Source organism: Lates calcarifer, linkage group LG13 (genome assembly GCF_001640805.2).
Source record: "Lates calcarifer isolate ASB-BC8 linkage group LG13, TLL_Latcal_v3, whole genome shotgun sequence".
NCBI classification, from domain to species: Eukaryota; Metazoa; Chordata; class Actinopteri; family Centropomidae; genus Lates; species Lates calcarifer.
The window spans coordinates 8,955,482-8,981,427 of record NC_066845.1 but is presented as its reverse complement, the minus strand read 5'-3'; the positions used below and the strand labels follow the sequence as shown (position 1 = coordinate 8,981,427).

At 39.9% G+C, this 25,946-nt stretch overlaps 1 protein-coding gene across 2 annotated transcripts in view; it reads left to right on the top strand.

The window, feature by feature from the left end:
* Positions 1–25,946, top strand: part of unc5ca (unc-5 netrin receptor Ca) — a 180,027-nt gene that overhangs the window by 94,041 nt on the left and 60,040 nt on the right. For both annotated transcript variants that reach the window (XM_018668848.2, XM_018668847.2), the window contains exons 3-4: positions 8,127–8,270; positions 21,414–21,517. In XM_018668848.2, the coding sequence (XP_018524364.1) occupies positions 8,127–8,270; positions 21,414–21,517 (248 nt within the window). The remainder of the gene's footprint in view (positions 1–8,126; positions 8,271–21,413; positions 21,518–25,946) is intronic.

The following is a 25,946-nucleotide window of genomic DNA, read 5'->3' as shown; positions in this document are numbered from 1 at the left end:
CCAGCCCCTAACTGCATCTCAATTCTTAAAACCAAAAAACAACATGCCTTTCTCCAGACAGACACGTTAATACAGCAGCATTATTAGCAGTAACATTTGCTAAAACATGCCTACCATAACTCCATCTGAATTAATGTGACTTAAGGTGGGAACCAGCATAATTTGTCTAGATTGCATATCTCATTGCGAAGGGCATTTCCAGTGTTTGCTTAAGCAACGTGCGTACGACCTCAGTATATCTCCATTAGCCTTGAAGTGTGTTAATGACATATTGTGTACTAGGTTACTTACTTTGTCTCCATTAGCCAAAGTGTGAATGGTTATTAGTCTGCTAGCACTGACCTGTGACTCCACATCTACACATGCAAGCACACACACACACACATACATTATTGGCACACCCAGTATTGGCTTGGGTGATTTGTGACCTCTTTCCCTCCTTTGCTGCCATCTCGCTCGTATTGATTTCTTCTCGTCTTTTCCTACATCTCTCCCTCTCTCTCTTCCTCCTAATGTTTCTCTCCTCCTCTCCTCCCTCTCTCTGGCTTCACTCCCATTCTCCCATCTCTTTTGCTCTCAGTCTCTATCTATCCCTCTCTCATGCTGAGATTTCAATTATTAACTACCATCAAGATTCATAAAAGAGGTCAATTAGCTTCTGTGTCAGTGACTTCTGATATGCAAGACAGCTGCAGATTTGTGTCTATCAATTTGTATATACAACTGTGTTTATTGGCTGATTGTGTGTGTTTGTGCTGTGTCTGGGCGTGTGAAAAACAATGCTTTATTTTGAGTGAAATTGTCTGTGCATCTGAAATTGCAGTCCTGCTTATTTTCATGTTTGTTTGGCATGTCCATGTCCGTGTTCATGGGAAATTGTTTGATTTAGCTTGCAGTTCCCTGTAGACTCCCCTCTTGTGTCCTGGAATGTCCAGGTTCACTGCCTCTGTAGAGCTACTGGAGGACACAAACGTGCACGCTCAGTGGCATTCACATGCATATGTGCACACACAAAAACACGCACGTTCGAGAGGTATTCAAACATGAACCAGGAGGGACTGTGATCTTCAATCAATGTCAGAGTGGAGGCCATTAAATGAATGTGCGCTTAATACACACATGCTTGTGTACATACACAGTCTACGGCGTGTGCTGTGAGTGTTCAATTGGTCACAGACCGGTGACTCTGTTCTGTCGATGTCCTGGATGATTTCCCTCCGTAGGCTAGGAACTCAGTCAACCCATGCTCTTGCCCATTCTCATAGTGCCTCTCATCCTGTTGTCATCTTACTTTTTCAATTTCATTTCCCCCCTTCAGTCTCCATCTTTTACTCTCTTTTCTTTAATATAAATGTAATCATTTATAGAAGGTTTTCAGGTAACATGCCGTGCCCTCTGATCTTGAGCACTGACTGTGAAATGCATTTCAAAGTGTATGACTCAACTCACTCAGCTGTTGAATTGTGTGATTTTGGTTTTGCATATTTATGACAGCCATTATTGTTACATTTGATCAATATTGCACTTGCAAACTGTAATACATTTTACACAATAGTGTACATCCTGTGTATCTCTTCATAATAGTAGCTAGTAGCGACAGATATTCCTTTGTTTAGTGTTTTGATAATGCTGCTGGATATGTGATGTCTTAAAAGGTCAGTATGAAATCCTCCAAAGGTTTTCAACTGGAATCATATCAGGGCTGGTTTCACAAAGATATTTTGACTGTAGTTTATAGCCTATCTACTCCATTCTAAATTCATTGCACAAAGCTGTCTAGTTCTTGACAATCTTAAGTTGTGCTATTTGCCATCAATTCTGGGTAAATTAAGATGCTTAGTAAACCAAAAAAGAAAAAAAAATGACTGGCACGTCTGCTAACTGTTACAAGGACATTTTAATTTGAAAATTCAGTGAAGAGAGTAAAAATACAAAATACCTTCAAAATGCAATGCAGACCTGTAGCAGAGCTGAGGTGTCTAAAAAGTCTTTCAATTTTTCTAACTTGCTCCACAATATTATTAGCAAATTGTAAGCCGTCTTTTGTCATTTGGTCAGCATCGGCATCACATTTTATTTGATGTTCATCACATTTGCAGACTTCAAAGGCAGTGACTGTGGTATGGTTGCAATAGACACAACAGAATGTTTGTGGTGAAGCTACAAAAGCTAGAATTAATCCCTGTGGGCAAACCATGTTTTCACTTGGAGCTCCTCCACAGGGAGGTCATAGTGTTGTGTCAGTTACTGAACAACACCCCTGGAGTTGGTTGGCATTCAGGAGCTGCTGGAGCTGCTCACAAACACTGGAGCAAGACAGATGTTTGGGAAAATGGAGACTCAGACTTGTGTTTCTTAATGTATGCAATTCACTTACACAGGGAAAGCAATCATGTAATGTTAACTCAGTGGCTCTGAAGCATTTCAGAACACAATTCGAACATTATGCACTTCACAGATGTAGTATTTGTTGCAGGGCTGTTTGTGTTATTGTTTCCAAACCCTGGATGTATTTATTCTGACCTCATGTCTTTGTCTTTTGTCAGACTCTCTCCCTCTGTGGCACTGATGAAATAATAATACCCAGTGTTGACTTTTTCTGTATCCTCTTTTTCTTTTCCCTAAAGGCCTGTCTGTTTGACCTGTCACTGATCACATTTAAACACCACAAAGCTTTGGAGTGCCTTTTCCCTTGTCCCCTTATCTCTAAACCATTTAGCCTCAAAACCCCCAGTCTCTGTTTTCATGTCTGTCTCTGACTCACTGGCTTTCTTCTAGATGTAAATTCTCACTTGCTTTTTTCCCCCCATGTCCATCTTTGGTTCATTTGTTTCAAAGAAATCAAAACTTTACACTTCCGTCTGTGCCATTACAGTTTTTGTCTTGTTTTCTTCATCTCTATATTTCTGTCAAAGCACAGTGGGGGGATAGAGAGAGAAGAGGGAAATGGGAAAAACAATATATTTGAAAAACAGACATAGAAATGGACCAACAGACTGAGTGGGTTGAACAGGTAGGGAGATAGGGAAACACATTTTTTCTAAATAATGACTTGGCCACCGGAGTATTTAGTGTAGAAATTTTTAACCTTAGATTATAAAAACTTTCAAATGATTGAGACTGAAAATCGATCGCCACAATGCCCTATATAACAGCACAAAGATTAAGATAATTAAGAGGAAATCCACTTATTTATAACAAGCCCATTAATTCTGTTGACATTGAGTAGATTAAGTAATTGACTCAGCATTTGTCTGCCTTTTGTTATACTGGTGTAAATCCATTTTCAGGAAACATGCTTTTCTGCTTTCCTTATCACTTCTGTGAAAAGCTACTTATCATCATCTGCTCCTTCCCCAACCAGATCTGATGACATGAAAAACCTCTGTAAGCTTGTGATGACACAGTTTACTTTGAGCTCTGACAAATACAGTTGTACATGGCCTTTGTTAATAAAATTCTCCAAACATATTCACAGAAAATTCAGTGTTTCCATTTTGTAGGTTAATTGTACAGATTTATGGATGTGGCAATTCTGCTGGCAATGAAGTTGTCACAACATGAGGTGTCAGGTTTTATTTAAGTCACAATTCATGTGTTAAAAAAAGCAATGAGTGCAAAGTTATTATCCAGACCTTTATATTTTCAGAGCCTCTTTCTGGTTTAAATTTCCCGCTAATGTAGGTTACCTGCACCATGCTTTAAACACTGCATCCTCCCCATCACATTTAGCAAGAGGTACAGTATTAATAGGCATGTGCAGTGCGACAGCTATACGCCATAAACAGATATATATACCTCTGCTCTGCAACCTGTCCTAATCTGTATTGTTTGTGCATGTTTACTCCCAGTTACCATTTGTCAAATAAAAAAGTCTGAATCTGACAAAGCACATTCATCCACTGTTGTACACTCACTTCCCAGCTGACAAGTAAAGTTTGTTATAGGAACTGACACTCCAGTAATAAAAGAAATATCTGAGGGTCGTGCACAGCTTTGTGATTGATAGAAATGTTCGTGACAGTATCCACTTGTCTTGGTACTTGTCTTCCATTTTTCATCTACTTCTTTCCCCTCACCTCCCCTGGCTGACAGTAGCGGTTTTGTTGATGTGAAGTACTGTCAAGCTATAGAGACCCAAATTCCATGCTTGTCTTCCCATAACAGAATGATGTGAATGCTCTGAGCGCTCTATCTAAACAAAATAAGACACCAAGTGATGTGGGACTTTTTAAGCCTCCTGTAATTCAGCCGTTTTCTGCCCAGCAGCATTCACTTTGCGAGCTTTGCATTAGCAAACAATAGAAACTTCTGGGGCTTTACTGGTTTCAACAGCACAACCCCAGATCCAGTGACATCTGTCTTTTGTCTTCTTTATCTCTATTCCCACTTTTTTTTGTTTGACATTTTTTTCTGTATTAACACGACACTGAGGGAAATCAAGGGAATCTGTTTTCATGCGGGATGTAGATAGATTTAAATTTATGATCTGTTGCAGATTTGTGGTGTCAAAACTTTGGCATACTTATTTGTCTGTTATGACTTTTCAGATGTACTTTTAGTCCCTAGCTGACACACAGATGAAACATTATATTTAAAAACAGTAAAATGCATGGTAAGGCAGATAAGTTTATGTTGCTTCAGTAACTCTAAGATTTAATATAACATTACGTCCCAAAATTAGGGATGTTCCTAATGACTAATTGACCTGGCGATTAAGTGGAAATTGAAATTTAGACTAGGCAATTAGTCTAAAAGTAAGAAAACACTCAGGATACAGTAAAAATTGAGCATAATTATTTTCATTTTCTACATCAATATACTGCCAAACCTTATTGGTTTTATGAGATGTCGTCTGTCCCACTTTCCACCCTGCTTGTTTACAACATGTAGGCATTAGTGCTGGGAGAGAGAGGCTGCTGTCTAGTGGCATTTTTTTCCAAAGAAAATCAGGTTTTTGATAACTGTTGGTTTGTTTGAAAACCTCTCTATCTTTCCATTTTGACCTTCCATCCAAACAAAGCCAGTAGCGTCACATTGGTGTATCTTTTTAGCTTCAGCCTCACTGAGAAATTGAACACATTTCATCATTACAGTCATTGATTTTACCCGCTGTGAAACCAACTCGGCTCTCCCCAGTGCTCTTTGTTTTTCACTGTATATGTCCTGTTCTTGTTTTGTTTTTCCCTCTTTCTGTCTGTTTTCACATACCCCTGCAGCTCTCTCTGTGTTTTATCCTCTACCTTATGTCTTAGTGTTTCCTTACATGCAATACCTTGCAACACACATCATGGTTTACCCCTTACTCATTGACATGCCTAACTCTGTATATGAGATTCAAGTATTGGCATTGACTTTTTGCAGTCCTCCGGGTTTCTCTTTAAAGTTTAATGTTACACTGGCTTCGTTCACACTGACAAAACACGAATCACCTCACCAATTAAAATGTTTGGAAGCAATTAAACAGTTTTATGGTCATACATATAGGGATGAAATGTAAATCTCATTACATGCTTCTGTATCACTGTTTGTAAATATCTGCACTTTCATCAGAACCACCTCCAAACAAAGTTAAATAATTTGAATTTGGAGTGTAAGGACAAGGTGTAACCCTCAAGGTAGCTTAGACTGTATTTACCAAAGTGTGCTACATTGGTGCACAAAGCTACTGTAAAACTTCTTTCTTCATTCCTCAGCCTGGAGACAGCAACCTCATATGCAATGCAATTCAGCTACAGTCTCAGTCAAAATACCTTAGGTGCAGCCACTGTCCCACATGTCTCAATATTATTCTCTTAGCAATAAATAGTGCAGAGCAGATGAGAGTGCTGACTAATATCTGTAGTTTTGACTGTTCTCTGGAAGGGGTTGGAACTGGCTCCTTTTTTTCCTTCTTACCCTCCAGTTTCTTATTTACTGATTTATCAGCTGTTATTTGTAAAGACAAAGTCTACATTTGATTGTGAGTGTTAATTAATTCTATCTACAAATTCCTAGCTTTGCTGCGTACACAACTCTGTTTATTAAAGCAGAAACTATTCAGTATAGCTATTGGCTCAAACTTGAGCTGCTCCACTGATTTAACAATATTTTACTACTAATAGTTTTTGATTGTTGGCTTAATAAGCCATGTAGGCGGTGATGCAAAAGCTTTAAAAGTGCATATGTTTTCCTTGTATTTGTCTTGTGTGCAAGCTTGCTCCCTAACTGTTCCCCCAAATCCCATGGTCCCATTCATGTAACATCCCATATGCTTTCTTTGCATTTGTTTGAGTCCATTTGCCATAACTGGCTGTCTGCCTCATTTGAATCACTCACTTTAATTGCCTTACTTTCCTCATTACTTAGGTCAGTAGCATGCTCACTGGTCTCCACCTCCTCCCTATCCCTATTGCCCTTTTTGTCCTCATGCTGTTTTATTTTTTTTTTCCTCATTGCAACTGCCTGCCCACTAGTTGTCTCAGCTTTAGTCCTGGGCTGCTTGCTAGTTATAATTGCCTTTTTAGCTGCCATTTTCTTAGCCTTTACCTTTCTTGCTGTGTCCCTTGCTCTTTCATTTAAGCTGTGAAACTGTAACAATCTCCCTTGTTTGCTAGTTTGCTTGAGCGCTGGTATTCACACTAGTTTTTTTTTTTTTTTTTTTTTTTTGCCCTTATAGCTTTATCCCCCTCACTGACTATTATCCCTTGTTGTGCCAGTCGAACAGTCCACATGCTGTTTACCTTCTGCTTTACTTTTTCACTTTCCTCTGCCCTCTGTGCCATTGGTGCCATATCTTCTAAGTTCCCCCTTTACTTTCCATCTCTTCCAACTTAATGTCCATTATTATCAATCTTCATTTTTTTTCTAGCTCAAAAGCTTTTCATCTCCTATCAAGCTTCTATGAAAGCTTTTGTTGTATTTCTTACTCTTTGCCCTCATGGGTTTCTCTTAAAGTCTCCTGCCAGCCATTAATGGCCTTTAGTCCGTCACAATCCTGCTCACTGGATTTCACTTTTTGCCTTCCTCTCTGTCCCCTTTGCCTCTATACTGGCTTGTCTACTATAACTGTCTCTCAGTTTCTTTAGTGGAAAGAACTTACTGAGAGTCTTCTTAAGTAATAGGCCCAAGTCAGATTTGTGGAGCCCCGTAGAGAATGTTTCTTGGGTCTTTGTAACGCTGCTGAACCTGAAATAAACTGCCAAGATCTTTTCTCATAGCATTCTGCCAGTCTACTCCCCAGTCCCTGCTACTTTCCCCTAAAACCCATTTTTATCTCCTTTTCTTTTTCCTTTCTGTTTCACATTTTATTGCCCTCTCCCACCTCTTATTCTGCTATCCTCTCTCTTCCTCTCACTCTGCCTTTGTCATGTTGCTCTCCATTACTTCTACCAGTCTACCGTTTCTCTCATTTCCCTCTCCTTTTTTTCTAGCCTGTGAGCTTAACCTTTTTTTTGTTCATCAGCCCCTCTTTGCTCCCTCCTCCTACTCCTTTTTCTTCATTATTCCTTTCCTTTGTCTTGCATTTCTACAATTTTCTCAGTGTCTTTTCTCTCCTGCTTGTACACCTGTGTTCTACTTGCTCCTCTCCAATGTCGCCCACGTTTTCATCCTGAGTTTATCCCTTGCTCCTCATTTCCCATTTTCCTCTGCAGTCCTCCTCCTATCTGTGCTCCCTTGCAGACCTATCAGTGGGGTGCAGCTATTTAAATCTCACACTCATTCTTTACATGGAGCTACTTTCAAAACCCCAGAGAAAAGAGGGAATTGGAGAGCAAGGGGAGATAAGTGGTAGAAATGCAAAGGAACAATCTCACAAAGTTAACATTAAATCCAGAGTGAATCTACTCAGTAAAATGACCTGGGTTTGTAAACAGCAGCAGATATTGTATGATTATCCCTTGCCTCTGTTTACTTGGTTAGATATTTGCTGTGCACCACTTTGACTTTTGCTTCTTAAGCTAACATAAAAGCCATATCTCAAGAGCAGAAGCTTAAGTAGACTTTAGCTTTTATTTTTTTCAGTGGCTTACTAAAAACCTGGAATTTGTGACTCACTTAACCATTTGCAAGAGCTTTTTTGGTTTGAATTCAAATCTCAACTGATATTTTAAATGATGCAATAGTGCCTTTGCTCTTCTCTGCAGGTCTGGTGGTACGAGAGGCCAGTATAGAAATAACACGGCAGCAAGTCGAAGAGCTGTTTGGTCCCGAAGATTACTGGTGTCAGTGTGTGGCCTGGAGCTCTGCTGGAACCACCAAAAGTCGCAAGGCACATGTCCGCATTGCATGTGAGTACACTACCACAAGCACGCATATAGGGTGCAAAGGTTAGAAGCTAGTGTTTACACACCAGTATGCACACTATGTAAGAGTATGGGTGAGTGCTGGATGGATGTTTAACACTTGTATGTGATGACAGGCAACATCATAAACAACTACTAATTTGGTCTTTTTGTTTCCTAAATGAAACACACAGACATATATTCACAGACACCATTAACACCTTCACTCTGCTGGCTCCAGTTCATGAAAGGAGTTTTGTGTGAAAGACAGCAGACTGTAGAAGACGGGGAAGGCTGACAGAGAAAAATGATGAAAAGCTTATAAAGTGCAAGTAGAGGCATCATCACTTGCCTTTGGTGTGTGAATTATTAAAATACTCAATCATAGGAACACAAGCACAGAGATGTGCATGTACTGGATATGTACACATTTTATCAGCTGTGCGCTTGACACACATTGACATCGACAGTCTGCTGAAAATCCACTCCTAAATCAAAAGTAATTTTCAGAATATATATGTACATATTTATATCAGCGTATCCTACTGTACTTAGTAAAATATGTCATGTATTGCACATTAGATGCATTTTTTTTTTACATTAGAGTGCAACAGTTTTTATCGTCGAAATGGCTGTTTAAAGTTATAATCCTTAAGATTTCAGTTCTGGTTGATTTGGCAAACCTTATTGTTACTGACAGCAAGTGCAGTTAAATACTGCAGCAAACACTAAGCAGACACTTAGAAATACATCTTAAAACTCAGTACATCCCTTGATAGTGAAGCTAGACTCTCATTGTTTTAATAAAGTCAGTCAATAATCAGCATCTTCCCATTGCACCATGCACAACTGTGATCTGATTTCATGCTGCACACGGTGCAAGTAGTTTTCCACACGACAGCAGGACACAGTAAAAGGAGTTGGCTGCCATGCTGAGAAGTTGGAGCTTCGCTGCCTGTCACCTCCAACTCTTCATCCAACAGCTCACTGTGGCTGCTCCTTCTCATTCTTTATTCCCTGCAAAATTTAAAACTGATCCAAAAGAAGCAGAAAATCTTCTTTATCTTGTTAGTTTTAACCAGCAATCACTGTTGATGCCACCCTCTGACAAATACCTTGTGTTTCCAGTGGCAGCTTCACATTAAGAGCCACCTTGTATTTCAGCTCCTGAATGCTTTTAATGTAAACTGACAGCAGTAGGAAATATTTGGTTTGTGTTATTTGAATGATAAAACATACAAACATTTACACTAAACTACATGTGTTTACTGTGAATTCCTTATGTGGAGGTGAGCAGCTTGAATCTTGTGAGAAAATGGCAGACACTGCCACTAAAATGAAAGCTACTATATAGAGACGTAGTTACATAACTTCCTCAATGGGTATGTCTGAAAAATTAAGACCATAAATGGGTTTTACTTAACGGAAATGAAGGATTACAACTTTGATTGCAGCTTTGTCTATTTGGTTTTGATGTACAGTACAATGGCACATTACTGTCATGAGGTAAAGATTTAGAGACAATTAAGACTCACAGGAAAAAAACTTGTAGTTGGGTAAATCCTTTCAGAACTGCTTAACACTGAATGATACATGGTGGGGAACTTCTCTAAACAGTAACTTTAGTCTACCGTCAGTAGCTTCCTGTTATGGTCTGGTGAAGAATTTAATAAGACAACTGGGAGTCTGACTATAAGGTCACCAGAAGAACACAGGCCAGACTAAACCAGACTCAGTATCATTCTAGCAGTGATCACATGGGGAAATCATTTTAGGATTGTTACACCCCAGCAACAGTCTAGGGGGAGGAGAGGTTGGATCCTGTCGTGAATGACGCTCACTTGACAGCTCTGCAGCGACCGTGTAGCAAGGGAGTTGAGATGTTTGATAGAAATCACCTAAAAAGCCTAGTTGGTTCTTTCAACATAAGCCTCATATAACAAAATGGATTGTTCCTTCAAAGCTCCTTTCACTAGCTTGAGAATTGAACCCACAACAGTAGTTTTCCAAGCGTCATTGGTCAGTGCAGCTATATAAGACAACTGGGACTTGTCTGAGTGCTCAGGTTATAGAAAGGTCAAGCAGAAAAGAAATACCAATAACAATCTCGACCCCTCCTCTCCAGTTTACCTGGCTTATTCTGACGGTGTGGCTCTGGTTGAGTGAACTCTCAAAAGGACAACTGGGGGCTTTGATAGAGTCCATTCAGCTGACACACAACAAACTGCACACAACCCCATATGTAGTACTTTAACAGACAATATCACTCTAACAGACACGCACCCTGGAAAACTTGTTTTCCCAGGTTGGTCTTATTCGTGCTGCAGAAGGAAATCCATCATGTTGACCCTTGTTTTTCACTTCAGGTTATTTTATTTGGCTGTAAATATGTCTCGCATTTTCACTTTTGCCAGGCTTCATTGTTTAGTTTATTTATTTACCTACTGACTCACACACGTATTTATTTATTTATTGTAGTAGGCTTGTACACTGCATACTCTATACTATATGATATATAAATCAAACATGTACTTTAAATATAATTGATATAAACTAGTGCATTTGTAGAGAAAATAGCTGACTGAAGCTCACACAATATGAAAGACAGTGTTTGATCACAGTAGTGTGGCAGTACATTTCTCAATTAATTTGGCTTGTGAGCTTTAAAGACCGTTTGAATTTCTTTTTTGAAACAGAGCATCACTACCCTCTGCATTGCTTTGCAATGTGAGGATGTTTTTCTGTCTGTCAGGAGAGAGAGAGAGCATGACACAGTCAGAAATATCCTTCTAAGCTCTGCTAATAACATTCTCGAATGGAATGGGCCCTCCTTGGGGTGCAATGAAAGCTGGGTAATGTGCTGTTTTTGGCTAACGTTTGGGCTGATACACGCTGAGAGACAGATGCAGGCAAGTGTAGGTATACAGGCCTCTTAGACTCTCAAGAGGCAAACACGAGGAACATAGACACTGACAGCACAGACATGCACACAGAGCACTGAAGGCCACATTGTTTAGCGATGTACCTTTTCACCACGGTAGGTGACATACTGCATGAAGGTATGTATAAGTGTATAGATGCATATATGTTTGTGTATATGTGTGTGTTTCTGCATCAGTCTATGACTTACAGCACCCATGCCATCAATATCATTTGTGTAATGCCAGCTTTTAGCAAGCACAGCCACATCAGTAACAGTGACTCAAAGCTCACCACTTTTCAGTTGTATCTGTTTTTTTCTCCTACCTCTGCTTTGTTTTTTTTTTCTTCTTTGCTTGCCTTAGTCTGATTCATTAATCTATAATTCACACCGTAAGTGCACCACAAATCCCCTACCTGTACTACCACTGCTTATAATAACTTGTTGGTGAAATTACTTTGCATTGCAGAGAAGCTAAAGAGTCTAGTCTTATTTTCATATTTTGGACTGTTCAAGGGCTGCTAAGTTTTTAAATGACAGTGTTTCTACATTAAATCATAAATCCTCCACACTACATTGAAAAAAGGTTCCACACTGAATCGAAAGCAAACTAGTATGCTACCTATATCCTTCATCGTTTTTCCTTTTTTCATGTATTTCACATACATAGTGTATAGTATTTCACACACGTAAGACCTCTGCTGGAGGTTAGGTAGAGGGATGGTGATGGAGGACGCCTCTAAGAAGGCTTGGAGGGCCAAAATATATCAGGGAGGAGAGAGATGATAGAAATCCAGCCCCACTTTTTACTTTACTGTCTATTTCTCTTCAGATCTCTCTCTCTCTTCTTTTTTCTGTATGGTGTGTATTTTCCATCTGACTTTGTCTGTCCCTCCGTCCTTCACATTCTCTCTTTCTGTTATAACAGTGATTTTTCCCTTAACCAGATCTGATTACACTCAGCCCCCTCTTGCGATAACCTTTTACTTCAAATCGACCCAACCTCCTGACCTACCCTGCTTTCGGCTCCTATTTGGATCTACTGTTGTGATTAAAATGCTTCCTGGCAGCTAGAGCTTGCTGAGCAAAGTGTCTTTTCTACCGCACCATGCAATAGCAATTCAGCATTTCTCTCCCGCATACCCATCTCCTCTTCCCACTCATTTTCTTATTTCCCCTCTTATTTCCCCTCCCATTGTATCCTCTTCTTATTATTTCTTTCTCTCACTTTGCTCACCATGTGCTTATTGTTTTGTTCTGTCCTTCATCCTCTATTTTTGCTTCTTGTCTCTCTCATTCTCTAGCATCTTCAGGCTGTTTTAATAACTGTGGAATTAACACTTCAAGGCAGTAACTAAATACGCAGTTTGTAGCTGGATAATGGCAATCAGTGTCGTGGCTGTAAAAGTGTCAAACACACAATCAGAGATATTAAATCTTGGAGCGGTTTGTTGGTCTTTTGGAGCGGGGCACTTTAGCTGAGTTATGGGTGGTGCTGGCAGCTTAATTCAAGTTCATAAAGCAGGTGAGACAAACACAGACACGCGTCCGCTCACTCACTTAGTCATGCACAGCGTCGCAGGCACGCACACAGGGGTGAGGGAAACACAGACACGTACATACACACAAATGTGCATGCAGTGTCAGTCATGCTCTTTGGCCCTGTAGCTATCAGGTCAAGTCTCTCTCCTTCAGCGGATTAGCAATATGTCAAGGTCACATACACACACATACAGACACACACAGGCACACGTAAACACCCAGACACACACAAATTTCAAATGATGGCAATTTGTTCTGCCACCTTCCACTGAAACATGTGTGTGCATAGCAATCAGGCGTCCAGACACTCTGGGACACGGCAACCCAGGCAGCTACTTGTGTCAACTGGAAAATGTCTGTTAGTGAATTTTCTTCTGTTTTGTTTATGATGCAAATATCTCAGCTTCCTGAGTTTGTGTTTTCCTTCAATCATGGATGAATTGCACCAAGGAAAACAAGACTCAAAAGTGATCCCTTGTGTTAGATTTTAAGTGTTGATTAGAACCAAAGTTCTCTTAGGCTTAACCTTGCTTACAACAAGTTCTCTACCATTGAGCTTACAAATAGCTTACAACATTAGACTCATTAGACCCAGCAGCTGGAAACAACTGCAGTGGGTTAGCCACTCCTTCTGGTATGAAACCTGCTACCTGCAACAACCACAGTTCAAATGGCATTGGACCTTTTTTGGCACTCTTACGCTAGCAGAATTGTTGATGAATATGCAAATCAGCAGAGATATGAACCAAAACGACTGTGCTCTTTATCCCTCTACACTCACACTAGCACTTTTGCAAACTCCGAGTGGAAAACCTTCAGTGTTCCTCTCTGGATGACATCATCAAGAGAGTCTTGGTTTCTGGCTTTTAGAGAGGCGTCATGATGGTCACAAACACTGAATAAACATTTTTATAGTGAGAACCCATAGAGTGTGTGTATGTGTATGTTTGTGTGTATGTTAATGTGAATGTGTGTGTGTGTGTGTGTGTGTGTGTGTGTGTGTGCATGTATGTGGTTATGATGTCTCACCATCGCTGAAAGCCACTGAGCTTTTCCACAGATGTCAAAGACTGCTTTAGTGTACTCTCATGTGTTAAACTGGTAAACCACAGGACTGATTTCAATGACAGAGAACTTAAGTAACTTTCCAAAGTCCAAGTGTGAGAAAAATACCATATATGTATAAATCCATGTTACTGTATATAGTTTTTTGTATTGTGATATCTTTCTTAGCATTGGGTGGGAGAGAAATCAAGGAACCACTCTCAGGGAGGCGGAAAGGGATTCTCATGTCTCAATGATCCAAGGGGCCACTGAGGCATTTCCTGAAACTAAGTGCAATGTAAAAGTGAAAGATTAAAGGTTAAGGAACTGAACAAAATTGAGTAAAAAAGAATAAGGTTAAGCCGGCATTTGCTGACAAGGTAGAAGGTCAGAATTTTATTTCATAAATGGATAAATACATCATCAGCTGAGAGTAATTGAGATATTGTATAAAGGTTGACAGTGTAAATATCGTTTTAAATACTTTGGAGCACTGTTATTATCCACAAAAATGTTGGTAATGTTGCTTAATCAAAAGTGAACAGTAATTTAGTTATATACCAAAATATGCGTCCTTTTGTTATTTACCAGTTTCGGTGTAGTCAGCAGGTCTGTGAGCAATTTCTCGTTCTTAATGAATCATTTTACAAACGATGATCCAGAGGAAGCGTTGTGCACCATAGAGCCACAGCTATGTCAGAAAATCAAGTTGTTTACTTTACTGTGGATGGAAAGACCTCATGTGATGTCTAGACCTGATCACAGGTTGTGAAGTGTTGAAATGACAGGGTAGAGAGTTCAGTGAAAGAACTGGCCTGAGTGGAAAGAGACTCCCTAAAGTCACTTAGAGAAAATGACTCCCTATATAACCACACTGAAAATCACAGTGACACATAAGGTCACAGTCTACATTCATCTCGTCCATTTCTGATCTTTTTGAGTTTTATTGGTATTTGAAGATGTTTGTGACAGTGCCCAAAGATTGAAGGAATACCTGAGGACACGCTGCTACAGCATACACAAAACAAAAACAGGGATAAATACAGCTAAGTTAGACAATTATATAAGCACAAGGTCCATGTAGAATATTTTAATGACAGGATGGACCTGTCATATAGCAGTGGACTAGCAAGTTATATGTGTTTGAGAAAAAAAAGAAAAATTAATTTAAAGATTAAAATTAGGTCAGAGAATCAGTTAATTTGCAAAATTTGACATCAAACTGCCAGGAAGGATAGGTTCTCCACAAAATCAATAAAGGGAAACTCACCTCCTGCATTTGAAGCCTTGATGACTTCCCCGATCCATTGCATAAATGGCTCCATCTAATTAGTACTAATCGTTATGCTTACAATGAAATACATGCTATTGCAGCTTTTGACTGTTAGGAAGTTCTGTTAGGAGCACACCAAATATCATTATATATGGATTAAAATCTATTGTTTTGTTGCAGATAAATGTATACACTTCAAACACAGAGGTCCAGAATTTTTTTTAATGAGTCACATGACCAGAACCTATGACCCATTGTCACTTGTGACTGGTGATGTCTAGGACAGCTGGTATCAGAGACTGAAAACATTTCTGTCAGTTTAGCTCCTGTAAAATAGAAATGATGAGTAGCTTTGAAGTGTAACAAACAATGGTGGATACAAATGGATGAAGTGTAAATGTGACCAATAATGAGATCCCAAATGATGTTGGAGATAGAATTTTTGTTGTTGTTGTCTACTAAATTTTATATTACCCCCTTGTGTGCTTTATCACTTACATCATTTAGCTTGTTTTCTAAGCCAGAGGTCCGATTGTTTCCATTGCGTGCCATTGTGTAGGAAACTGGATGTCCAAATTATCCTCTCTGAGACTAAAGGAGAGTACTTTGCTATTTTCTTCCCAAGCATCTCACCTTGCTCTTTATTGCTTGAGCAGCTTTACCAGGGGAAACCGTTATGATTTGGCACGGGTAGCTTGCAAGCAGAGACACCCATTCTGGATAATTGCTCTGAAATGTGCTTATGTAGAGGTGCCTGCGGCAATGAACTAACCACAAACATAATAACAGTTTTAGAAGAAGTTTTAGACAGAGAGGGAAGGAGGCAGAGAGAGACACAGGAGGAGGGAGACGATGCAGCAGAGAGAGAGAAAGAGGGAGAGAATGAAAAATGTTTATGCAAGAAGAGGTCATGATAAGATGCTTACACTGCTTTACTGTATGTATGAGAGAGTTCACACTGAAGAGCGCTTTACAAGGTTGCCCTCTGTACTTTTCAACCCTGTTGTGATTCTAAAAAGTTGTTTAGTGAATTTATCTTTGCTTTTGTTATATTTATGAAGCTGGGTAGTGTTATCTGTAGTTTGGGAGTGAAGTGGGGTCAGTGAATTGATGTGACACAGCTGTCCCTCCTCTCCGGTGCACATATTTCCCTTGGGCATACATTTGCACACATGCACAAAAAACACACACCTTCCATTCACGAGAATTTGCGGTCCCCAGGTGTCATGAACACAATGTCACATTCCCCCTTTTTATGTGAAATACACATACATACACACACACACACACTGGCACACACACATAGTAGTCATGCTACCAAACTGGCAAAATTTTGTCTGTCATAGCCCTCCAGCTTAGCACTATGTGTGAATGTGTGTGTGTGTGTTTTCTGTTCATCCCCCCCGAGCAGTTTGCTTTAATCTCCTTTAATTTCATTCTCAATCTTTATGGAAATCAACTCTCACAGCCAACTCCTCATTTCAACCATCTCCCTTACTAATTAAGACCAGGAAATTGTTCCTGGAATTGGCTGGCATGAGAAAAGTGCGTTTTATTCCTCAATCACTTTCTCATTCTCTCTTTGCGTCTGTAGTTGTTTTTTTTTTTTTTTTGCACATTTGTGGTTACGTGTGCGTGTCTGTTTTTCTGTCCCTCTGAGATTATCTTACCATTTGTGTTGTGGTTGTTCTGTCTTCGAGTGTGTGTGTGAGTGTGTGATGCTCCTGCTTGTTTGTCTCCATCTCCTGAGTATATTTTCCTCACTGTGACAGTATCTCTCCGTCTCTATCGTTCTCCTTTTGTCTCTCAATATCTGCCCATGTACGTGTGTCTCTGTGCATTATGTGGGTAGCCATGTGGTGGATTTAGGGCTAAAGCTTTGGGTGATTACTCCCATAATGAACCATCATGCTCTGTTCAGGCTGTCATCCCCCATAGGGATTGACTGTATTATGAAGTTATCATTCAGCCTCAGCAATACTTTGTGTCCTCACATAACTCTTTTAACCAATATAGCTCTACATGTGAAATCTGATAATGAGTAGATTTATATTGCATGAAATTAAACCTCCTCCTTTAGCTGTTCTGGAGAATTTTGTGAATCTTAAAGGCTTTGTCTATGCTGTATTACTAGAAAGCAGACGGTGTGCTCATCTCGAAGACTTTGTTCACACATATGGATTCAACGTGTCAGGCTGTCTCTCACCTCTCATGAGTCTCTGGCTCATCTCCTGCTGGTTTTCAATTCACATTCAATATATTTACTTTGCAGTGTGCCTCACTAAAACTATATAGTTTGGCAATGACACATAAAATGGTGAGAATGTTAGACATTGCAGGCCCAAATCTGCCCTAAAGTCTAGCGTCATTGCGGATCACAGTTAACAAGCTCTAGTAGTTGTAGACTGACACATGTCAGAGGGCATTTGCATTAAGTGGAAACTTTGAACTGTAACTGGTGCCATTAGACTCTCTAGCATGTGAACTGTTGTTCCACAGACAGTTAAGGATGGATGTACATCAAGAGATAGAAAACACAACTGCCACAATTTCATGATAACTTATAAATGGAGATTTTCAATGTTAAGAAATGAAGCAAGTTGTGGGAAACCAGTGAAATGTCTTTTTAAACATGAAGGTATTTTCTCGCTTATTTTCTTCTCTTTTTTTCCCCTTGAGCTGCATTACCCATGTCAATAGATATTATTAGCAGACATGAAATTCCAGCTGTTTGCCTAATTTAAAAGAAGCCACCTCTTACTGAATGTGTAAGCATGTATGAACTTCCTGCTGTTTACCAACAAATGTACCCACCACCTAATATATGTCTCATGTCTTATGCAGTGTAGTGCACATCTCCAATGTCTGCAGTGTATACAACAAACGGAGTCAATACAAGATCTAAGTAGTCTGTATCCATTAAATGAGATTATGAAAAGAGAGTCACACTGATGATGAAAGCGGTGGATCATAGACCCTGACAAACTTTTGCACTATTTATTTACCAGCCATACACACGGTTACAGTGTGAGCTGTCTCACATTAAATGTGGCTTTCATTCTCAACAGTTTCTGTGCAAAATTATCCACCACTTTATAGAAAGCCAAAGCTCTGACCACTTAATGCAAATAGCTATTTATGCTCTCTGATCTAAATGGGAAATGGGTTTTTGTCTTGGGATTCAATTTCTCATTTGGTTGTTCAGCTCTTAAATGTTTATTTGTGAATGGGGAGAATGATTTATGGTTACAAAGTCAAATGATTTGAAATAATAACGTGAGCATATGTGCATTTTTTTTAACTTCCAAAACTTTTGTAAGCTAGACACATATCTTCCCTTTATTTTACAATATGATTGGGATTGTGATAAAGGAGATGTAATCAAAGCCAGATTGATGGGTTAGGCTTGATGGGAGTGCTGGTTTTGAGAGAGATAAGGCAGATAAATAGAGATGATACAAGGTGAACTCACTGACATGAACTTCTGTTGAATGGTTTGAAATTGGGATTGTGTCAGACATGAAAAAGACTCTAATAGGCAAAGACCAAGCAGGTGGTCCTGCTGTGTGCTGCCAACTTCTCCCTCCTTCTCCTCCTCTCTCTTTCTGCCTCTCATCCCTCCACCCACCCCACCCCACACCCCCATTTTACCTCTCCTTCTCTTTCACTCTGCCACCTTCTTTGTATGTAAGCTACTGTAAGGTGACTGTCCTGATGAAATACCCAGAGAGTGACTCTGAGTCGACCGGTTCAGCATTAAAAAACGCTCTGTCTAGTGAGTGAACGTGTCTGTGTGTGTCCACAAATGGTGTACCACAGCTGACGGATAAGGTGATTAAGAGTACACCTGGGAACCAGGAGAGTAAAAGGACACAAGGATAACACATGCACTCACACACACACACACACTCACACTGTGCCCTCCTATGAAAGTTTTCTGTATGGTTTTAAAAACTAAAGGACAAAGGATAGGAGATTTGTCTTCCATAACTGCAGCCACCCTTCACAAACTAACAAAGTGACTCTCAAAACTCTTAAAAGTGAAAAAGTTTTTTATTCAGCATTTGTGCCAGATGAAATCAAAATGTCCTGAAGAATGTGTCATTAAAACACCGTCATTAATGCTGCCATACCAACAAACGTCCATATATCCCTTTGAAATACACACATCACTTTGTGTCCTCAGGTATATAGTCAGTGTAGTACATCATCCTCACTTGCACATTTTACACACTCGCTCTCACATGCAAACAGAAACACAAGCATGTATGGATGTCCATGCACACTTCCATTCACATGTGTACACAAATAAACATTTTTATGTATGCACATGCAGTCATAAATCGATGTGTTTTTTTTTTTTTTTCCCCACCACCTGATAGATGTATAACTGTATGCCTTTATTTTTGCCAATTTGTGTGATGGAGAGAGTGGGTGGACAGTTTTTTATTTATTTTTTTTTTTAATTCAACTCTCTCAGCATTCTGCAGTTCTTGATTTAATCTTACAGACACTACTCTGACATAGACTTTAAATGGATACAGAGGGGAGTTTTGCAGATCCTGTTGTAATTTGTTATAAAAGGAGATTTCGGATCATACCCTCCTGAGTTACACCCAGAAGGTGAAAAAATACTGGGCATTTCTTTTCCCGTCCATATGTTCTCATTTAGAAATCCATCACACCATCTTATCAGCACCATAAATACAGTCACCTGCTAAGTCCTGCAACACTGCCACCCCTCTCATGTTACAGTTTGTTTTATGGGCTTTTTTCTGTGGCAGGCTAATTATTTTACCATGTGTTAAGCTCAGCTGCCAATACAGTGATACATGAATACAGTATACCAGTGCTGTAAGGCAGCAGAGAAGGGAGGTTAAGAGAAAAGCAGTGAATTATGTTTTTAACTCTATCCAGTAAATTAAATCAATAAAGCCAGAGAAGGCCAAGGTTAAGCTGAAAGACAGAATGATACAGAAGATTACAGAGTGCCCCAGATAGAGGGAGATTGGCAGAAAGTTAATAAAAGTGAAAGAAACTCACCCAGAAGAAACAACATAAACAGCTGAAGTTGCAGTCCCTTTTGAAATTGTCTAACTGAATACAATCCAGTCTTTTGTGTAGAATAAAAAAAAATAAATTCAGCGTAATGATCAGTTAAACAAAACTGTCCTTCCATCCATCCATTTATCCATCCACCCACAAGGATATTTGTGTTTTCATTCACATCATTCAACACCCTCTCTCCATCCCCCTCTGTTTTGTGTTTTTCCGTCTTCTGTTGTTCTTATTTAAATGTCTGGCTAATTGTCTTTAAGTCTGCTACTGTGAGCAATTTTTTCTCAAAATGAAAACAGCTGAGCCCTCTCTGAAACATTCAGTGAAAGAAATGGCAGTGCATTCCATTCTGCTTTGTAATGCTGTCATTTATCACAGCATGTGGACCATTAGTGTGAATCATTTATTGTCTTTGGCCTGCTTGAGATCCCCGAACTCTGGCAAGTCTATATGGAATGAAAGGAAGGTTAAATATTGTGCGTAATGATTGAGGGGCAAGTACGCAACAAAGCTGCCTGTGTTTAGTGTGTGAAGCAGCTAAAGCACTTAATAGCTTGATCAGATGCGTGTGTGTGTGTGTGTGTGTATGTGCAAGCATGTGCAGCTACCCTGTGTTAGCATTACTTGACTCTAAGAATATACAGCTAAGTGTTTTTCCTTGTTGTGTACATCTCCAAAGTGACAGGAGAGAGGGAGAAGTCAACATATGCATGGCTGACTTCAACCACCAGCTCCATAATTACTCTGTCATTGTTGCCTTGGAAATGAGGTAACGAGCTGGGTTTACAATGACATGGCACCATCTCCAAAATGGTCTCCCTAGCTGCTGAATCACAGGATGTTTTGCAAAATGGCCACCCACACATCTCTGCTTTCCATTGAGACTTTTTCTCTCGTGTTATAATTACTGGCATTGCTGTTGTCTGTCATATCTCAGGATTTAAAGATAATTCAAGGGCTTGACCTCAGTTGACCAGTTTTATCAGTGAATCATTTCCTCTCACAGTCATCACAGTGTGCTTTGTGAGCTTTCTCACCAGTTACCTAGGCATCAAGTATAAAGTCTAGATGTTGTTACTACTAGGAATACTTTATCAATTACAGTTTTAAAAACACGGACATCATCTTATCAAGTAGACTTCAAAAAACACTTAAAATCAAACAAGCAAATGCATTTCCACAAATGTAAAAAAAAAACCTATCTAGATTGCTGAAGATGCCACATGTTCACATGTGGCTCACACTGGTTCACATTATAACCTTTCCTTTAATAGTTATTAAGTTTATTGTCTCCCTTTGTCTCTCTCCTCAGACTTGAAGAAGTCATTTGAACAGGAACCCCTGGGAAAGGAAGTATCTCTGGAGCAGGAAGTGCTGTTACAGTGTCGCCCTCCGGAGGGCATACCAGCTGCTGAGGTATGTGCAACATTATTTTGTGAACCTCCACCTGAGGTGAATATAGAGTAAGATGTGAGAGTGAGAGAGAGGAGTGCTACAGCTGAATGAGGGAGCGACTGACGTGACACGGTGACAGAATGAAGACAACGGGGGATATAAAAAAAATGTAAAAATAGAAATTATCAAGTGGAAATAACTTGAAAGTGCCACAGAAAAGTCAGTTATTACAGATGTGACACTTTCTGAAATTGCCTGGAACTGTGAATGACAGACAGCAGAACAGAGTGGTTTGATGGGTGCATGTACTCTTTTACAGTCTGCAGTCATCGGTTGAAGGGTGTCCTGAATAAAAATGTATCCTGACCCTTTTTGTTAAATACCTTTTTTTTTCCTAGTGTTGCTGCCTAAAGCACAACTTAAATAACTGTCAACACCCATTTCAGTGGGGTTCATCCTAAATTTCCATTTTATAACTACTGTACTGTATGTAACTGAGACAAACAATGAATTGGGCCTAATCAAATTATAGGTTAGCATCAACTAATTTCATAAAATCTTCCAAAGTTTTTTCAGACATATAAGGTATTGTTTTGCATTGCGCAGCAACATTCATGTTGAATTTTCACGGGGGAAATCAGCCTGAATCCTGTTTTGAGTGACAGTTGCTTGAAAGCACTGCTGCACTAAGGTAACACTGATCCAAAGATCCAAAGTTTAAACTTAGACTTAAATGTCCCCAGAGAGCCAATTTGAGTTGCAGCACAAGTTACACGAAAGAAATCTCAGTGACTGCAGAGGTTTAGTCTACATTCCTGCATTATTCTACATTTCCACTGCTCACCCTCCTACTGTACCTGAGCTTTGCAGAAAATAATGAGTGTAATTATTAAAAGTGGATGTTTTCTTCACAATAGGACAGAAAAATGTTGTCATGAGCTGAAGTGAATATGCTTGCACTTGAAAAAAGAAAAAGGTTAACTTGACTTTAGGAGAAATTTACTTATATGGCTTACTTATTATAGTGAGCACATTGTTCTTTTCACCATATAACGGGGGTGTCTTCCCCATGGACACTTTGGGAGATTAGCACCCGTGCTAGTAGCTTGAACAGGTGTGGATTTCAAGTATATACAAATGAATACAAGTGTGGTAAACATATACATACTCACACTGCCACAACACTACAGCCCTTGATGCAAGATAATGTTGTATTCCTCAAATACATTGTCAGCACATTGACATTTTATTCACACATCAAACAATTCGCACAGTAAACATCCACTTTGGAAGAGCCACACATGTCACTTCCACTCCCCGAGGGCCATAACTACAGCGAAGAATGTCATTTACAATTCAGATTGTTCTTTACTTTGCTGGTTTCATCTGGCTGTGTTCCCACCTGAATGGATAAAAAGACATAATTTCATTTAGGTGGTCACTGGGGAAGAGCAGCACAGCACTTGGAGAGGGCTGCGCTACCGGATAAGGAGTCTCTGAATCAGGTTTCGCTCCTCAGGGTTTGATAGTCATTTTCAATTGCACCTAAGTACACAGCTCCCCTGAGAGAGAGAGAGAGAGAGAGAGAGAGAGAGAGAGAGAGAGAGAGAGAGAGAGAGAGAGAGAGAGAGAGAGAGAGAGAGAGAGGGGTGGTGGGGAGGCATTCTGACAGTCTAGCATACAAAGTGAGGGAGAGTGTTGGGGAGTGCAGAGATGAAAGTGGGGCAGAAGAGAGCGAGACAGAAGGGGGAATGGTAGGGAACAACAGAATGATCTCTACCTGTTCCCTTTTCTGATTGTTCTTTTGAGGGAAACAAAGCAAATAAATTGATTGAATTGTGACATCAGTTCAATAGTAGGAGCCTCAGAAACACACCCAAACTTGGAGGCTCTTGGATTACCCATTACTACTCCTGCCTTATCTGCTTTCTTACCTCGTTTTATTTTGACACCTGTTCGAACAAAACACATTCACACACAAAGAAATACTCGCAAAGCACATGCACACACACACATACACTAACACACAGACACTCAGAGCTATTTTTCCAGTCTGTTCAATTTGCTACCTTTTCCATTCCTCTCTCCTGTCATAATGGGATCTCAGGGCAAATGGATTGGTCTGTCTCCCCTGTCTGCTGAAGCTGATTAGAGGGATTTAGGTTTAAAACCTACTGATGACCTAAGGTTGTAGCCTCGACTTTCTTTTTTTTTTTTTTTTTTATCTCCTCTGACTTTCTATTGCTCTTTCACACACAGACACACGCGCGCACACACACACACACACACACATTTTTTTTTGTTTTTTTTTTTTGATTGACAGCTCTCGTTGCTGTCCTGTGACCTCTCTAAAAACGTTCTAATATTAGTGGCTGCGGTTGTCGTGTCGACCAGTTGATGACTGTTGTAAAGTTGTCAGTGTGATAAGGTTGGTGCTCTGATATGTGATACCCGCACTGTAATGCCCAGCTGGCATCACGTGGCTATCAACATGCCACACCAACGCCTTGACTCTACAAACATACACACCCAAACACACACACAGTTTACATTAATATTCATGCAGTATTTGTGTACATAGATGGTTGTCCATTTACACAGATACATGTGCATCTTACACACACACACACACACACACACACACACATACACATATATATGCTAAAGCATGACAAGAGGTACACTTAGGGACAGATTAGCCAAGGATCATTTTAATTGTTACACAACAGTTAGCTTTGACAGGGCAGGGTTAAAACCAATCCAGAACTGCAAAGAAAACACGTAACCCCTGCACCATTATTTCAATTTCTCTTTCTACAGACAGGACTGCTCATGTCATCAGTCAATCTTCTTTACCTACATGTTTTTTTTCTCTCTCTCTCTCTCGAACATTCCTGAGAGACTCAATTTGAGGTATTGTGAAATCCTGGAGAAACATCTAAATCTCTTTAGACTGTGATAGAAAGCCTTTAAAAGCTGATGGAAAGCTATTGGATTCAGCAGGGAGGGTTCAGCAGTTCAACAGGAAAGGGTTTATGGACACAGACAGTGAATTCAGAGAACTTGCAGCAAGTGCAGGTAGCCACTGTTCACTTTCAATGAAAAGTATTGATTGAATTTAATTTGGATTAAGGTCAGCCACACCAGTCACAATAATGGAATCACTCATCAAAGTTAAAAAAAAATAAAAAATCCACTGAAACTGAGCCACAGTCCACTTGACTGTATATTTTCCCTACAAATCTTGTGAGGTTCATTGGTACATGGAGGCAGCAGCCTGACAGCAAGAACACATTTTATCTTGAAACCCAAAGAGCAGGAGTGACCCCAGAGGCCAGGCAAAGCCAGTGAACTGCGCATAGCAGGTGGGGTTATGGATTTGTGTGTGTGTGTGTGTGTGTGTGTGTGTGTGTCTGTCTGTGTGTGTGTGTGCGCGCACACAGGTGTTGTGTAACTGTGAGTGTCTATTTGAATATTTGTGTGTGTGCCTGTCTGCGTCTGTCTCTGTGTGTGAGTGATTACCCCAGCTGCAGTGAAATAAACACATCAGTGTGTGGTGACAGGCCCTCCACGTGTCTATCCCTAACACACACACAGACACACACAAAGTCAGACAGTAACTGGATATGTGTCTGGAGCCTGGTCAAGTTCCTGTCACATTCTTAACCACTCAATCCACACCCTAAATTAGTGCAGGTTATTCACTTGGATAATGGCTTATGATCAATCTATATATTATCTGTCTTTCACCTCAGAGGATAAATTATCAGTATAACCTAAGACCTACAGTTTTTATAGAGAGATTTAATTTAATATTTAATTCAATGTACATCACAATAAATTAACAATAGTAATATCGTAGGAGGGCTGTCCTTCAAATGTGAGATTTGGATTCAGGCTCCAAGCTTCACATAGGCCAACATTTGCTAACATTTGTCCTGTTTAAGTGTCCTTGAGCAAGACACGCATCCAGCTGCCAGCCCCAAAGTTGCTATTATGTAGCTAACCAGAGCCAGCCAGTTTACCTTCAGGCAAAACATACACACCATCCTAACATTCATGGCGTACAAATGTGTGTTTGTGTGAATCCATGAGGCACAGTCACCCTTACACACAGACACACACACACACACACTCACGCATACACACATTTGGCCTCTAACCTCCCCTGCAGTGACCATCAATGTCATTTTTTGTGAATGACTTTCGGTGTTAACCAGTGTGGAATAAGTCTCGACATGTGTGTTTGTGTAATTACTCGTGTGTCTGTATTTATGTGTGTGTATGGGTGGGTGTGCCTGTGTGAATGACTGTGATGCAAATCATTGCAGACTTTTATGTCAGAAGGCATCAGTGGTGCGGTGTGACCAAAATGCTAACGGCTACCTCACTCTCACACTCATACAGTATATTGTACAGACACACACACACACACATTTCAGTCCCTGCA